This window comes from Scyliorhinus canicula, chromosome 3 (assembly GCF_902713615.1).
Source record: "Scyliorhinus canicula chromosome 3, sScyCan1.1, whole genome shotgun sequence".
In the NCBI taxonomy this organism is placed as follows: Eukaryota; Metazoa; Chordata; class Chondrichthyes; order Carcharhiniformes; family Scyliorhinidae; genus Scyliorhinus; species Scyliorhinus canicula.
Genome location: NC_052148.1, coordinates 98,910,268 through 98,925,816, shown reverse-complemented (window position 1 = coordinate 98,925,816; position 15,549 = coordinate 98,910,268). Strand labels below are relative to the sequence as shown.

The following is a 15,549-nucleotide window of genomic DNA, read 5'->3' as shown; positions in this document are numbered from 1 at the left end:
GGTGGGCAGGATCTACCTGGCGGTTGCCCACTGGAGGCCACTGCCGAGAGAGTTATTCTCTAATGTCCCGGCTTTTATTCCCACAGAGCTCCTCCTCACCCACCTCCATCAACTGGTGGAGGTATGGTCCGGGGTGGTACCACTCCCGCTCAATCTCAAAAACCCTTCCCTCAAGCACGTTTTCTCCTTCCGGCACCAGATCTTTGTTTGCCTGGCCCGAGAGGAGGTCCTGGAAGGAGTTTTTGAGATCCCTTTTGGGGGACAACACCTACCGCATTTTCTGGTCCGCGGGTGGCATGCAGTACATTGCCTGCAGGAAGGTGGGGTAAATTAGAAAAAACTGCTCCACCTCTAAGGCTGCCGCTGATGGTGCCGCCGCCCCCTCTTCTTCCACTGGCATGGCGGTGAGGGGACAGCCACGTGGCCGGAAGGCTGAGAGGAAGACCAACAGGGCGATTCGCCAGTGGTCAGGTTTGGATCCTTCTGACCCTCTGACCCAGTGCCCCTGGCTACTTACTCGGTGCAGTCGTTACGCCTCACCTCACCATCACCCAGCAACACCCTCAGCCCGGTGACATTTCCCCATCGGATGCGGGGCCCGGCGACACCTCTGCGGAGGCCCCTGTGGGTGGCGGTAGTGAGGTGCGCAATCTCAAATCAGAGGGTGCTCTGTCCCAGCCACAAATTCTGGAGAGAAGCATTGAGGGGCAAGGAGTCAGCCTGGAGCGGCCTCCAGAGATAGAGGTCTCCGCGGTGTGTGACCCTCTCCCCCACAAACAATGTCATTCCAGATTCTTTTTCATAGATGTCACTCTCAGTCCCCGAAAGAAAAGGGTGGGGGGATTGTGAGGAAATCCCAGAGCTGCCGCTGTCTCCCGAGCAGGGCGTTTGGGGTCGGACGGGACCTGAGAGGGCACGATCCACCCAGTACAATTTAGCACCCCGGACTTGTTCAATTTCTATGGGGAAAGGGTCAGCGATAACCCTCTGCTTCTTAGGGTCTTTGCGGGTTATATTTTGGAAGACCCTCTGTCCCAACTGCTGTCTTCAGGCACCTCTGCCACCATCCCAGACCTGTTTCCGGAGTTATTTTCGGGGCCTTCCGTGAACAGGCGACAGGGGTGAAGCAAGCATCTGCACCACCGCCTCCCACTGGCCCGGGACCCCGAGAAGAGCCTGAGGAGATCCTGCCTGTCGATGATCCCAGTGGCGGGATCAAGGCAGCCCCTGGGTTGGTGAAGGATTCGGGGCCGGAGGGCGACTGTCCGAAGGCTGTCAGCCGGCCAGTGTTGGGAGCGCAGGGTGCACATGAGGCTCTCTGCGGTGGGGTGCAGGGCTTACTCATGCTTTCCAGGGGCAGCACATTTGCATAGTGGTTAGCACTGTGGGTTCACATCGCCAGGGTCCCAGGTTCGATTCCCTGCGGGGTCACTGTCTGTGCGCAGTCTGCACATTCTCCCCGTGTCTGCGTGGGTTTCCTCCATTTTCGTCTTAGTTTTCAAAAAGGTTAGGAGGGGTTATTGGGTTAGGGGGATAGGGTGGAAGTGAGGGCTTTAATGGGTCGGTGCAGACTCGATGGGACGAATGGCCTCCTTCTGCACTGTATGTGCCTGAAACTGTGTCGCCACTCACCCACTCTGGGGGGCTCCCAGAATCGGGCACATCTTAATTGAATGTTCTTTTGTTTTTCTGCCCCCGTAGATAGTTCAGGAAAAGGGCGGGGGATTGTGAGGAATAGGCAGTGTCCTATTGGGCTCCCCGCCACCAACACCCCAATTCCCTCCCTCCCCACCACCCTCCTTTCCCCTCTCTCCCCACCACCTCCCTTCCTTTCCCTTCTGTTGGTACAGAGGCGAGGTTATCTGGTCTCTCCAGCACAAAGTTTAGTCCCTGACCATTTGCTTTTTGTAGAAATGTGTTGTGAACTGTTTTAATAATCAGACTATCCTACGCCCCCCTACCTGTACATTGGTACTGAGGGGAGGGTACCCTGTTTCTCCAACACAAAATTAGTGTTTGTACCGTTTGGCCTTGTATATATTTTTACTGTTTTAATAAAAAGATATGGCCAATTGACCTACGCACCACACCCTTTTGGGTTGTCGGGGTGAGACCCACACAGACACGGGGTGAATGTGTAAATCCACACGGACAGTGATCAGGGGCCAGGTTCGAACCCGGGTCCTCTGCGCCATGAGGCAGCACTGCTAACTGCTGTGCTACCGTGCTGCCCAGAGATGTGCAATTTTAGAGCTATAGTTTATTTGGGGATTATTAGAAGATGCAATGGGAAATAAACATTCAGCCGATATAATCTCTTCAAATCAGGGCATCCTGTTGTATTTTTAGTAAATCACAAGTTATTTCTTTCTTATGTGTTACTGACCACATGACCAGCTGACAAAAACAGTGCAAGATAACCAACCTTTAAACAAATGCTCTTGTCAGTGGCACTGTGCAATTAATTGGAACAATGCAATGTTGTGTCACAGGGGGGCAAGATATGGATCCAGCAATATTTCATGATGATGGTGGTGCTGTCAATGTATGGTAATTATGAGCAGAGATCAGGGGTGAAATTCTCCGACCCCAAGCAGGGTCGGAGAATCGCCTGGGGCCGCCGAAAATTCCGCCCCCACCATGGCAGAGATTCTCCGCCACCCGGGAATTGGCGGGGCCAGGAATCACACCCTGCCGATCGGCGTGATGTCCGCGCTGATCGGTGAGGCCCCTGCGGTGATTCTCCGGCCCGCGATGGGCCGAAGCCCCGCCGCTGGGAGGCCTCTCCCGCCGCCGAGGTTTGAACCACCTCTGGTGGCGGCGGCGCGACCGGGCCCCCGGGGTCCTGGGGGGGCGCAGGGCGATCGGACCCCGGGGGATGCCCCCACAGTGGCCAGGCCCACGATCGGGGCCCCCCGTTCAGCAGGCGGGCCAGTGCCTTGGGGGCACTCTTTCTCCTCGGCCTCCGCCATGGCGGAAGCGGAAGAGAATCCCCCAGCGCGCGGCCGCTGACGTCACCACCGGCACATGCGCGAACCGGTGAAGGCCTTTCGGCCAGCCCGGGCGGCGGGCCTGAAAGGCAGCTGGTGCCGGTTTTGGCGCCAGTCGGCGTGGTGCCAACCGCTCCGGAGAATTCCGCACCTTTGGGGAGGCCCGACGCCGGAGTGGTTGGCGCCACTCCCCTACGCGGGACCCACCGTCCCGCCGGGTAGGGGAGAATGCCGCCCCAGGTACTTTCCCCAAGGGGACTGAGAAAATGAGGGCCAGCTACCCAAGAGTGTGCACATAACCATGCCAGACTTTAGCTCAGAAACTAATTCAGTTAGGACTGATAGCATTGCATTTTCTTTGTGATTTTTATAAATGTCGTTTTTGTCTTGTTTCTTCTGGAAAGCTAATAAAGATGTCATAAATCTTATGCGCTAAACTCATCACATACTAATTTTCTGTTTCCGATGCTACAGGTGTTATTTGTTGACACACCTGCTGGTATATTAGGTTTATATTCAATTCTAACCTTTTCATGTTTAGTGACGCTTTTATGAAAAAAAATCAGCAATTTATTCCAACATTGCAGTCAAAGTACAGTAATGTTTAAATTTGCAATGAATTAATTTACATATAGGATATTGGCTCTGAGGGCGTTCTGCACCACACGTCGACATGGCCATGCAAATTGCAGAGTAAACGCCATTGGCATATCATTAACAGGCCTGCCTTGGTATTCTCCAGGCTTCCAGTGATGCTCTGCCTCCGCCAGGAGGAATTACCGGCGGCGAGATTCACTTGTGGTATATAACATAGAAAAGCAGGTGCCGTGGCTGCTGAGGGAGATGGAGGAGGTAGAATATGTTTCCAAAAGTGCAACTGTGGACTGCAGGTGCTGCCACCAGCTACGCGGGCTTCTGCCAGGGCCGGGGGAGTAGCGAGGGGTGATCAGGTGATGAGCCGTGCAGTCGGGGTGACCTCCCCGGACCGGGGTGTCCAGGTACGGGTTGCATCAAGCATCTATCTATTCTAATGCCATTTTCCAGAACCTGGTCCATTCCCTTGTATGCTACGTCATTTCAAATGCTTATCAAAATGCTTCTTAAATGTTGTGAGGGTTCCAGCCTCTACCTCATCTCAATGAGTTCCAGGTTCCCACTACCCTCTGGGTGAAAAGGTTTTTCCACAAATCCCTTCTAAATCTCCTACATATTATCACAACTCTATGTTCCCTGGTTATTGAAATCTCAACCAAGGGGAAAAGTTACTTCCTAACTACCCTACATATATCCTTCGCAATTTTATACACATCAATCATGTCCCCACTCAGCTTTCTCTGCTCTGAGGAATGTTATGATAGCCTGGGCAAGTATGCGGTCAATTGCAGCGCCACTCATCCCAGAGTCACAACACAAGTGAATCAACCAATCATTCTGATAAGAATACCTGTTATCTTCAGCCCTCGTCTCTTCTATAATCACAGTCACCAGATTTGTAAGTTTAAACACAATTCCGTTTATTTACAAATACACCTGCTTAACAATAAGCTAATACCTGACTCTCCCTTTAACTGCCCCACCCTCTACCCACACACACACAAGACAGACAAACACAGAGGGGTGAAAGGTGTAAAAATAATAAGGATTACGGTCAAAAGATGAGAGTCCTTGCTTCAGATGATGAATTCTTTTGTGCACTTTCTTTACAGTACGATTGTGGTATAAACGGCGGAATTCTCCCCAAGGGAGACAAACAGCCGATGCCGGAGTGAAACCCGGAGTGTTTCACTCCGGCATCGGAGGCCGCTCCTCGCCCCCTATTCTCACCCCCCCCCCCCCCCCCCCCCCCCCGGGGGGCTAGGAGCGGCAGCGCGTGAATCTCGGGCGCCGGGCCTTGATGCTTGTGTCAAAGCAGCGGACCGGGAATGACGCGGCCGGCCGCGCCTAAGTGACATCAGCTGCGCATGCACAGGTTGGCCGGCGCCAACCCGCGTATGCGTGGTTGCCGTCTTCCCCTCCGCTGCCCCGCAAGACATGGCGGCTTGATCTTGCGGGGCAGCGGAGGGAAAAGAGTGCGTCTTTTAGAGACGCCGGCCCGACGATCGGTGGGCACTGATCGCGGGCCAGACATCTCCTGAGCACGCCCGTGGTACTCGATCCTCCCTCCGCCCCCCACAGGCCCCCAACACAGAGGTCGCGCGCTGTTCACGCCATCAGCGACCAGGTTTGGTTGGCGCCGGCGTGAACCGGTCGGGTTCGGCAGGCCTTCGGGCCGGAGAATCGCCGGTCGCCATGAGAAACGGCGAGCGGCCTGTCGAAAAACGCGACACGCCATTTTGAGGGGAGTGGGAGAATTGCGGGGGGTGCCAGGGCGGCGTGTCGTGATTCGCCCGGCCCTCCCGCGATTCTCACCCTCCCCCCCCGGCGCGGGGTTCGGAGAATCGCGCCCAAAGTCTGGTTTACAGACTGTAGTGATCTTCCTTGCAGTTAGCAATATCTTACAACTTTTACAGGAGAGGCCCCTGGCTTCACATCAGCCTGTTCTGTAGAGAGAGTTATCAGATTGTGTTTGCATCAGCCTTTTCTGCAGAGATAATGATCAGATTCTGGATTCTCCTTGCATCAGCCTTTTCTGCAGATAGTTGATTCCCACAGCGAACATTCGGTGAGAATAAGCTTGTTATTTCTGGAGAAAACAGTGTGGGAAAAAATATGTTTTCTCCCTCAGCTGCCAACCATTTCAGTGGGAACAGATCCAATCCGTTAGAACGTAATCTAAGGCTTTCCTCCTCACTATTTACCACACCACCAATTTTTGCATCATCTGCGAACTTACTGATCATCCCACCTATATTTCCAGCTAGATCAGTAATGTACACTACAAACAGTAAGGGACTCAGCAGTGATACCTGCGGTACACCACTGGGCACAGGCTTCCAATCACAAAAGCAACCTTCGACCAACACCCACTGCTTTCTGCTAATATACCAATTTTGGATCCAATTTGTGAAATTACCCTGGGTCTCATGACCTCTTACTACCTGATCGGTCTCCCATACAAGACCTTGTCAAACGCCTTACTGAAATCCATTTGAACTAAATTAGCTGCACTGCCCTCATCTACACACCTAGTCACCCCTCAAAAAATTCAATCAAATTTGTTAGACATGATCTCCCCTTGACAAAGCCTTTCTGACTACCCTTGATTAATCCTTGCCCCTCCAAGTGGAGATTAATTCTGTCCCTCAGATTTTTTTCCAATAATTTCCCTACCATTGATGTTAGACTCACTGGCTTGTAATTGCCTGCTTCCCCCCCACTTCCCTTCTTGAATAATGGTACCACGTTAACTGAGTTCCAGTCGTCGGGCACCTCTCCTGTGGCCAGAGAAGATTTGAAAATTAACATCAGATCCCATGCTGTCTCCTCTCTTGCCTCAAACAGAAGCTTGGGATACATCTCATCTGGGCCTGGTGATTTATCCACTTTTAAGTCCGCTAAAACCACTAAGACCTCCTCCCTCTCAATGCTAATCTGTTTAGTTACATAACAGCACCCTTCCTGCTTTCTATTCCAACATCATCCTTCTCCATAGTGTACACAGGTGCAAAATACTAATTTTAAACCTCACCTATGTCTTTTGGCTGCACACACAGGTTGCCACTTTGGTTTCTAATCGGCTTTACGATTTCCCTGTCTCTAATATAATTATAAACCACCTTGGGATTCTCCTTTATTTTCCCCAGCAGTGGTTTTTCATGCCCCTCTTTGCTCTCTTGATTTCTTTTTTAAGTACCCCTCTGCACTTTCTATACTCCTGTCCAATATACACTGTGTGCAGTCTTCTGTATCTGTCACAAGCCTCCTTTTTTCATGATCCAATTCTGTATTTCTCTTGACATCCAGGATTCTGGAAAGTAGGAACATGAATGCTTTGTACTCTCTCTGAATGACTCCCACTGCTCTGATGCAGATTTTCCGACATGTATCTGCTCCCAATCTACTTTGTCCAAATGTCGACTTATCCTATTAAAATTGATCTTCCCCCAATTCAGAACCTTTCTTTCCAGTCCATCTTTGTCCTTATTAATAAGTACCTTAAATCTTACTGAGTTATGGTCACAATCATTGGAATGTTCCCCCTCTGACAGCTGCCTGACTTAATTCCCTAAAACTAAATCAAATATCACCCCTTCTTCCGTCGGACTTTAAATGTGGTGACTCAAAAAGCTCTCCTGGATGCACTTTAAGAATTCCGCCCCTATAAGCCTTTCACAATCTGCCTATCCCAATTAATTTGGGGGAAGTTGAACTCACCTATTATTGCCCTATTGTTTTGTACACTTCGCTGCAATTTGCCTATATATCTGCTCTTCTATCTCTTCCTGACTATTTAGAATAGAATAGAACAGTACAGCACAGAACAGGCCCTTCGGCCCTCGATGTTGTGCCGAGCAATGATCACCCTACTTAAACCCACGTAACCCGTATACCCGTAACCCAACAATCCCCCCATTAACCTTACACTACGGGCAATTTAGCATCGCCAATCCACCTAACCCGCACATCTTTGGACTGTGGGAGGAAACCGGAGCACCCGGAGGAAACCCACGCACACACGGGGAGGACGTGCAGACTCCACACAGACAGTGACCCAGCCGGGAATCGAACCTGGGACCCTGGAGCTGTGAAGCATTGATGCTAACCACCATGCTATCGTGAGGCCCTGTTTGAAGACCTATTGTACACTCCCAGCAATGTGATTGCCCCCTTTTTGTGTTTTAAGTTCTCCCCATGTGGCCTGAATTGAGGAGCCTGCTAACATATCATCCCTCCTCATTGCAGTAATTGACTTTGTGATCAATACTGCAACACCAACATCTCTTTACATTCCCCCCCTACTTTATTATGGGCCAGGGTTTAGAGAACACCAAAGTATATCATGGAGTTCACCTGGCCCACAATTTTTAACAGATTTTGATCTATTAAAGTGGGCACAATGGCCCACTTTACAGGTGTGATGCAACAGAGATCTAAAGTATGTTTAAACAAAATCAATGTTTATTCTATGAATCCAGATAACATTTTAAAACACAGTAAACATCTTATCAACGACCACAATTTTTAACAGATTTTGATCTATTAAAGTGGGCACAATGGCCCACTTTACAGGTGTGATGCAACAGAGATCTAAAGTATGTTTAAACAAAATCAATGTTTATTCTATGAATCCAGATAACATTTTAAAACACAGTAAACATCTTATCAACGACCAACACTGATAATGCCCACAGATACAATACTCTATAGGTAACCCTTAATCACTTTCCTAACAACATCCATAAGTCAAAAACCCGTTTTAACAAAGACAGTAGGTTTGCATTCCTTACAGAAAGAGGTATTACTTTGAAATCATCAAGTGATCTGGAGACATTCTTAAGTAGGCAGAGAGAGAGAGACCTAAACACTTCCTTGGTTTAAATGCAGCTCCCCAACTTAAAAATGAAACTAAAACTCAGAACCAAAAAATAGCTTTAAGCTCAAACCAAAAGTAAAAAGCCAGAAACACAGCTCAGCTCCATCCACACAATGACATCACTGCAGCTATTTGATAAACACATTTTTCTTAAAGGAACCCTCACATGACACCCCATATGGCCTGAAGATTCTAAACCCTGGAATATTGAGTTGCCAGTCCTGCCACTTCCTCAACCATGACTCTGTGCTTGCAATAATGTCATACTCCCATGTGTTAATCAACGCTCTCAGTTCATTGGCCTTCCCCGTAAGATTCCTTATAGGTGGATTGACCAACACTTCCCAGCTTCTCTTTATAACTTCCCTGACAAGAGTAAAACAGAAATGAGTGTAAAGGGATTTCTTAATGGCAAGAAGAAATAGATAATTTAACAGTGGAGAGTGTTAAATTTGCATCTTGTACCTGGCTATACTGTCCAAACAAATGTAACTTTGTTTCTATTTACTTGTATGAATGTTACAATGCATCAGGGGGCCTCAACGCCCTCCAACTGAAAATCCACTATTGTGGTCCACTGGTTTGATTCCCTTGTAAGTGATGTACACATAAAAAAATCTGCCTGGTTTATTTCCTTTGGTCTGCTCATGTGTGCCTGCAAGATTTCTTGACTTTTGTGATAGATTTCTTATAATGCACGTGACAAGATTTTTCAGACCAGACCCTCTCCCGCAATAATTAAAGCTGCAAAATGTTGAAAGCTCTCAGCCGGGGGCCATTTTATCTGTACTCTATTCAGGATCAAATAACGTGCATGGAAACCTCATCGATGATTAATAATTTCATTAGGCCTGTTCCAAAGTTCAAATCTAAAAACAAATACAAAGGGCAAATGTTGTAGATTTATGTATTACAAGCCTTCTATTTTGAAATAATTTTTCTCAGGAAAAGCTTTTGTTACATTCACAGCTTTGAGTGAATGTATTAATAACTATTTTGCTTGGTCAACTTAGGTATTGTTCTGTTAAATGCATAAAATCAAATTGAATTCTAGCTCGACCTGTACACATATGGGAGCTTGTGTTGTTGTATTTCTTCATGTTTTTGTCACCTTCACTGCAATAAAAAGCTTAAAATGCCTTTTGAGATTGTATTGAGCTGGTGGCCCATTTTCTAAATCTTTCTCATTTATTTATTCTCTTTTCCCCAAACACTGAAAGCCATTGATTTCATAACATGAATGAAATTCACTTTGGAATCTAAAATTAGTTTGAGTGGATTTATATTGATATTTTTGTGATATCCTTGCTCCAAGTACTACAGAGAAAATGGTAATTGAGGAGCAAAGTGTCATCCATCAACAAGGTAATTTGAAAGCAAAAGTGCTGTTATACCTGTTCCTTCTTGGTCAGAAGATTGAATTTCTAGAATTCCTGCTCCACGAGTGGACACTAGTCACCTGCATAAAAGGGTGAAGATCCTTTTTCTAAATCACAGAGCATTTGAATGCATACTTATATGGGTGCAGCAGAGACACTGACCCTGACTACTTGCAAGAAAATTAGAGCAGCATCATGCTGCCTTAATGAAGCCAAAGACTTAGATTTTAAAAATAAATTATTTTCCACAAAAGCCTTCAGAAATATTCAATCTTCACTTGGATTGATTAAAGTTGCTGGCAAGCATTTTGTTTATCAGGCTAATGATAGCACTCACCTCACCTCTCCATTGGCTTGTGGATGTCAAGTTAGAAGCAGTTTCATGCTGTAGGGGAATGCTCACTTGATGTAGGTTTGAAAAAGACCCTTACTGCTAACAGGTAAACGTCTATATCATCAGGCTGAACCAGTCTTAAACTGTCTTAAACATGCTATATGTTTTGTTTGGCACAGTAGCATGTAAAATTCCCAGATTCCAGTACTGAAAAGCAAGTGTGTTAAAATAATATAACTGCATATAAATAAAATCAGTTATGTGTGCTTACTAAAAGTTTTGGATATCAATGCTCCTATGTATTCCCCTAAGCCACCTCATGCCCCCCCCCCCCCCCCCCATCCAGCCCCATGTTACCTCATACTCCCTATGTCAACCCATGCCCTCTACCCGCCTCATGGCCCCTCATACGCCCCACATCTCCAAGGCCCTATTTAACTCTTATGTCAACTTGGTGCCAACTCATGCCAATCAATGTCCCCATCCATCACCCTTTTGCCTTACCCCCTCCTTGCCAACGCACATAGTATCCATTGAGAGTACTTGGACAGCTTTGCCTCAGTTCCAAAGATTTTTTGGACTTTTTATGCATGATCATATTTACTTTTCACAGTTCCAAAGGATGCCTTACCTCTCCTGCAGATGTCCCAGCACTATAACTCTCCAAAGAGGTACCGCTGGTTATCAAAACCAAGTTTAGATCAGCTCTTGCCTTGTCTAATGTGCCAACTCCTGGTTTTACACTCTTTGCCGAACAAAATCCTCTATTTCAGTGGAGGCAGCTGGCCATTTAAATCAACATCTGCCTCCATAAAGCACACGAGTGACCCTGGCTCAACTCCAGTCATGCCCCTTTGGAAATAGGGTGTGCCATGTCAAGGTGCAAGACAGGGAATTTCCAGGCTCTCCATCATGGCAAAAATATGAGCCTTAGTTTCTTTACCTAGCCTCAGCTGTTTTAGGGGAGAATGTCCCTGGTTTCAGTATGACGAAGTAATTTCTGACATCACTGCTAAATAGCCTAGCTATAATTTAAGGTCATGCACTCTTGTTCTCCAGTACCAAATTCTTTAATTATCTTAACACCTCAATTAGATCACTCGTTGATCTTTTATACTAAAGGGAACACAAGCTCTGGCTCTGCACCTGTTCTCATAATTTAAGAGTTTTTGGCTTTTTATTGGTTTCAATATTCTGCATCTTACCGTTTCCAAGATCTGTATATCCTTCCTGAGTTGCAGCTGCCTAGAACTCAATACTGGATTCCAGATACCTAGAATTAATTTAAGCCTGTGCATCTCCTCAATCTATCATTTTTGGATGGAAAAACATTTTGTGTTTTCTAAATGGTTTTCAAGCCCTTTGAAATAGCATTGTATTTGTTATCATTTATAGCTTGTTGGTGGAGTTAAAATTCTGAAGAAAATGTGAAAATGGAGAATAAAAATATTTTACAAAAAAAAAACATCCAATAGAAAAGTGAGCTTGCAAATTTAATAAGCATCATTTTAATGGGTTTTCTAAGGCTGAGATATTACTCAAAGTAATTAGTTTAGATATGATTTTGGACTATGAATTTATGCACTTTACGATGATTGCCCATTCAAAATCTCGTTGACTGATAGATAGATAGAGAAATACAGCACAGAACAGGCCCTTCGGCCCACAAAGTTGCGCCGAACTTTTGTCCTAGGTTAATAAAGAATTTTGGACAATTTTTCATGGCCAATCCACCCAACCTGCACATCTTTGGACTGTGGGAGGAAACCGGAGTACCCGAAGGAAACCCACGCAGTCACGGGGAGGATGTGCAGACTCCACATAGACAGCGACCCAAGTCGAAATCGAACTTGGGACCCTGGAGCTGTGAAGCAATTGTGCTATCCACAATGCTACCGTGCTGCCCTTAAGAAGTTAACCTACACTCCATTATTCTAACCTATCCAATAGCCGCTTGAAGGTCCCTAACGTTTCCGACTCAACTACTTCCACAGGCAGTGCATTCCATGTCCCCACTACTCTCTGGGTAAAGAACCTACCTCTGACATCCCCTCTATATCTTCCACCATTTATCTTAAATTTATGTCCCCTTGTAATGGTGTGTTCCACCCGGGGAAAAAGTCTGACTGTCTACTCTATCTATTCCCCTAATCATCTTATAAACCTCTATCAAGTCGCCCCTCATCCTTCTCCGTTCTAATGAGTAATGGCCTAGCACCCTCAACCTTTCCTCGTATAACCTACTCTCCATTCCAGGCAACATCCTGGTAAATCTCCTTTGCACCTTTTCCAAAGCTTCCACATCCTTCCTAAAATTAGGCGACCAGAACTGCAAACAGTACTCCAAATGTGGCCTGACCAAGGTTTTGTACAGCTGCATCATCACCTCACGGCTCTTAAATTCAATCCCTCTGCTAATGAACGCTAGGACACCATATGCCTTCTTCACAGCTCTATCCACTTGAGTGGCAACTTTCAAAGATCTATGAACATAGACCCCAAGATCTCTTTGCTCCTCCACATTGCCAAGAACCCTACCGTTAACCCTGTATTCCGCATTCATATTTGTCCTTCCAAAATGGACAACCTCACACTTGTCAGGGTTAAACTCCATCTGCCACTTCTCAGCCCAACTCTGCATTCTATCTATGTCTCTTTGAAGCCGACAACAGCCCTCCTCACTATCCACAACTCCACCAATCTTAGTATCATCTGCAAATTTACTGACCCACCCTTCAACTCCCTCATCCAAGTCGTTAATGAAAATCACAAACAGCAGAGGACCCAGAACTGATCCCTGTGGTACACCACTGATAACTGGGCTCCAGGCTGAATATTTGCCATCCACCACCACTCTCTGTCTTCTATCGGTTAGCCAGTTTGTTATCCAACTGGCCAAATTTCCCACTATCCCATGCCTCCTTACTTTCTGCACAAGACTACAATGGGGAACCTTATCAAATGGCTTACTAAAATCCATGTACACTACATCCACTGCTTTACCTTCAATCAGGCCTCTCCTCAACCTCCGTCTTTCCAACAAAAACAATCTGAGTTTATTTGACCTCTCCTCATAACTAACATCCTCCAGGCCAGGCAACATCCTGGTAAACCCTCTTTGCACTCTCTCCAAAGCGTCCATGTCCTTCTGGTAGTGTGGCGACCAGAACTGCATGCAATATTCCAAACGTGGCTGAACTAAAGTTTGATACAACTCTAACATAACCTGCCAACTCTTGTACTTAATGCCCTGACTGATAAAGGCAAGCATGCCGTCTGCCTTCTTGACCACCTTATCCACCTGCATTGCCACTTTCATGGAACTATGGACCTGAACGCCCAGATCCCTCTGTATGTCAATGCTCCTAAGGATTCTGCCATTTACTGTATAATTCATACAGTAGAATGGAGATGTTATTTCTGTGTGTATTTCTTTCCAAGTGATGGCTACTTAATTATTACATTTCAAAGCATAATCAAGATGTTTTCAATGCTTTCAATTTGCAATTTTGAAAATGAGAGTTTGGTCAACTGGATTTCTGCTGTAATTCATTGAGCTGCACGTTTTATTAAGTGCATGATTTGGCTATTAACCTTCTGAGTACTGGGACTACGGTGAATTTGTATATTTGCAGACTCCAAATGAACTGACATGATGTTGCAATGGAAGAGAAATATAGCTACACACAGTACTCACAGGGTTAAAGTGCCCTCTGATCCACTCCTTGAATCCCTTAATTATTGATGCAGCATATGCATGGCAAAATGGCTATGCATGCCTGGAAAATGCTGTTGTCACCCCACAAACCTATTTTGTTAAATGTTTTAATATCTTTTTGGAGCAATACTGCAATGATGCCTTTTAATGTGTGTTCATTGCTTGAAGGTTATCCTAACAATCTTAACCCTAATGTTTGTTTTAAAATCAAACTATCACAAAGAATTGAATATTTATTGTTGATTTTTCCTGAATGTCTTTGTTTAAAATGCAAGTACATTAACATTGTCCATAGCACTGCTGTAGAACTCAAGCCAAGCAGAAGAAATGTACAATCTTTGTTAACTCCTCTCCTCCCTGCGGTTTGATTTCAAGGGGTGTACATTAAATCAGATTCTCAGCATTCACAATTTCAACAAAAATTTCATGACAGAAATGATGCTACAGATTATTCATAAATGATGAGCAAGAAATGATTGTTGAAATTAATCCAATGATTAATGCATTCGCATGAGATTCTTCTATGAGGTAGTGTACAGAGGACTGCCATATAAGCAAATTAAGTGTCTGTTCAATGCTTTTGCCAATGGTAATTTATAGCCTAATATTCATTAGTTTTCAGAAAGATTGAGTGTGCGTTACTGATATTTGAGAACAACAGATTTTTAAAAAAAGTTAATCTTCTAAAGTGAATGAAAGTCAATGAAAGATATGCAAGGCAAAGTAATGGAAATTTAATACGTTTTGCAATACATTTAAGAGGATAAATGGGCAGCACAGTGGCACAGTGGTTAGCATTGCTGCCTACACGCTGAGGACTCGGGTTCGAATCACGGCCCTGGGTCACTGTCCGTGTGGAGTTTGCACATTCTCCCCGTGTCTGCGTGGGTTTCACCCCTACAACCCAAAGATCTGCAGGATAGGTACATTGGCCACTCTAAATTGCCCCTTAATTGGAAAAAATAATTGGGTACTCTAAATTTATTTAAAAAAAAGAAGAGGACAAATAGGCAGTCTGGCTGTATAATATAAATGATATTGTATTTAATTTTTTTGAACTTCTAAGATATTTTTAAAAAGACAGTGGCACTGAAATACTTAAACATCAAAAATTAAGCCCTGTTACATTCAGATAAAGTTTCATTCGTTTTCCCTTTGAGAGTACCCAATGAGATGAGCATAACATTTGTCTGCTTGGGATTTTGTTTTCATGACTCTATCCCTGTTGATAGGATCAATCGCCATCAGAGACCCAGTTTGGTTTCACGGAGATCAGAACCAGTGCTTACATTGGCTGTAGGAAAGTAAGTGAATCTAGTAGATCTGCCTTGCCATAAATACTAACAACTAAACCCTAAGCTACTCCCTTAACCGATGACTGCCTCCTTTATCGAATTGGCTCACCCAAGTATTTCCGTAGAGAGTGAGGTGTCTAAATGTCTAAAGTTAAGATCACCCTGCTGTCAATAACAGCAAGAATGTTATTTTACTTCATTTCTCAGGTCACAATAGATATATTTTTGGACTAACGATACATCTATTTTTGATAGTCATTTTAAAATAAAGTATTTCTAAAATGTCCCTGTGCAGCTGCATGGACACATGCAGAATCACAGAATTGATTTTATCATGTCTGTCCCTGTGCTAGTTCTCTA

The 15,549-nt window shown here is 45.4% G+C and overlaps 1 protein-coding gene across 12 annotated transcripts in view; it reads left to right on the top strand.

The window, feature by feature from the left end:
* The window catches only part of pde4d (phosphodiesterase 4D, cAMP-specific), a 1,491,178-nt gene that overhangs the window by 1,243,149 nt on the left and 232,480 nt on the right, over window positions 1–15,549 (top strand). For 10 of the 12 annotated variants that reach the window (XM_038790967.1, XM_038790969.1, XM_038790970.1 and 7 more), the window contains one exon: window positions 15,127–15,198. The exons of the other annotated variants lie outside the window; for them this stretch is intronic. In XM_038790967.1, the coding sequence (XP_038646895.1) occupies window positions 15,127–15,198 (72 nt within the window). The remainder of the gene's footprint in view (window positions 1–15,126; window positions 15,199–15,549) is intronic. 12 annotated transcript variants of the gene reach the window in all.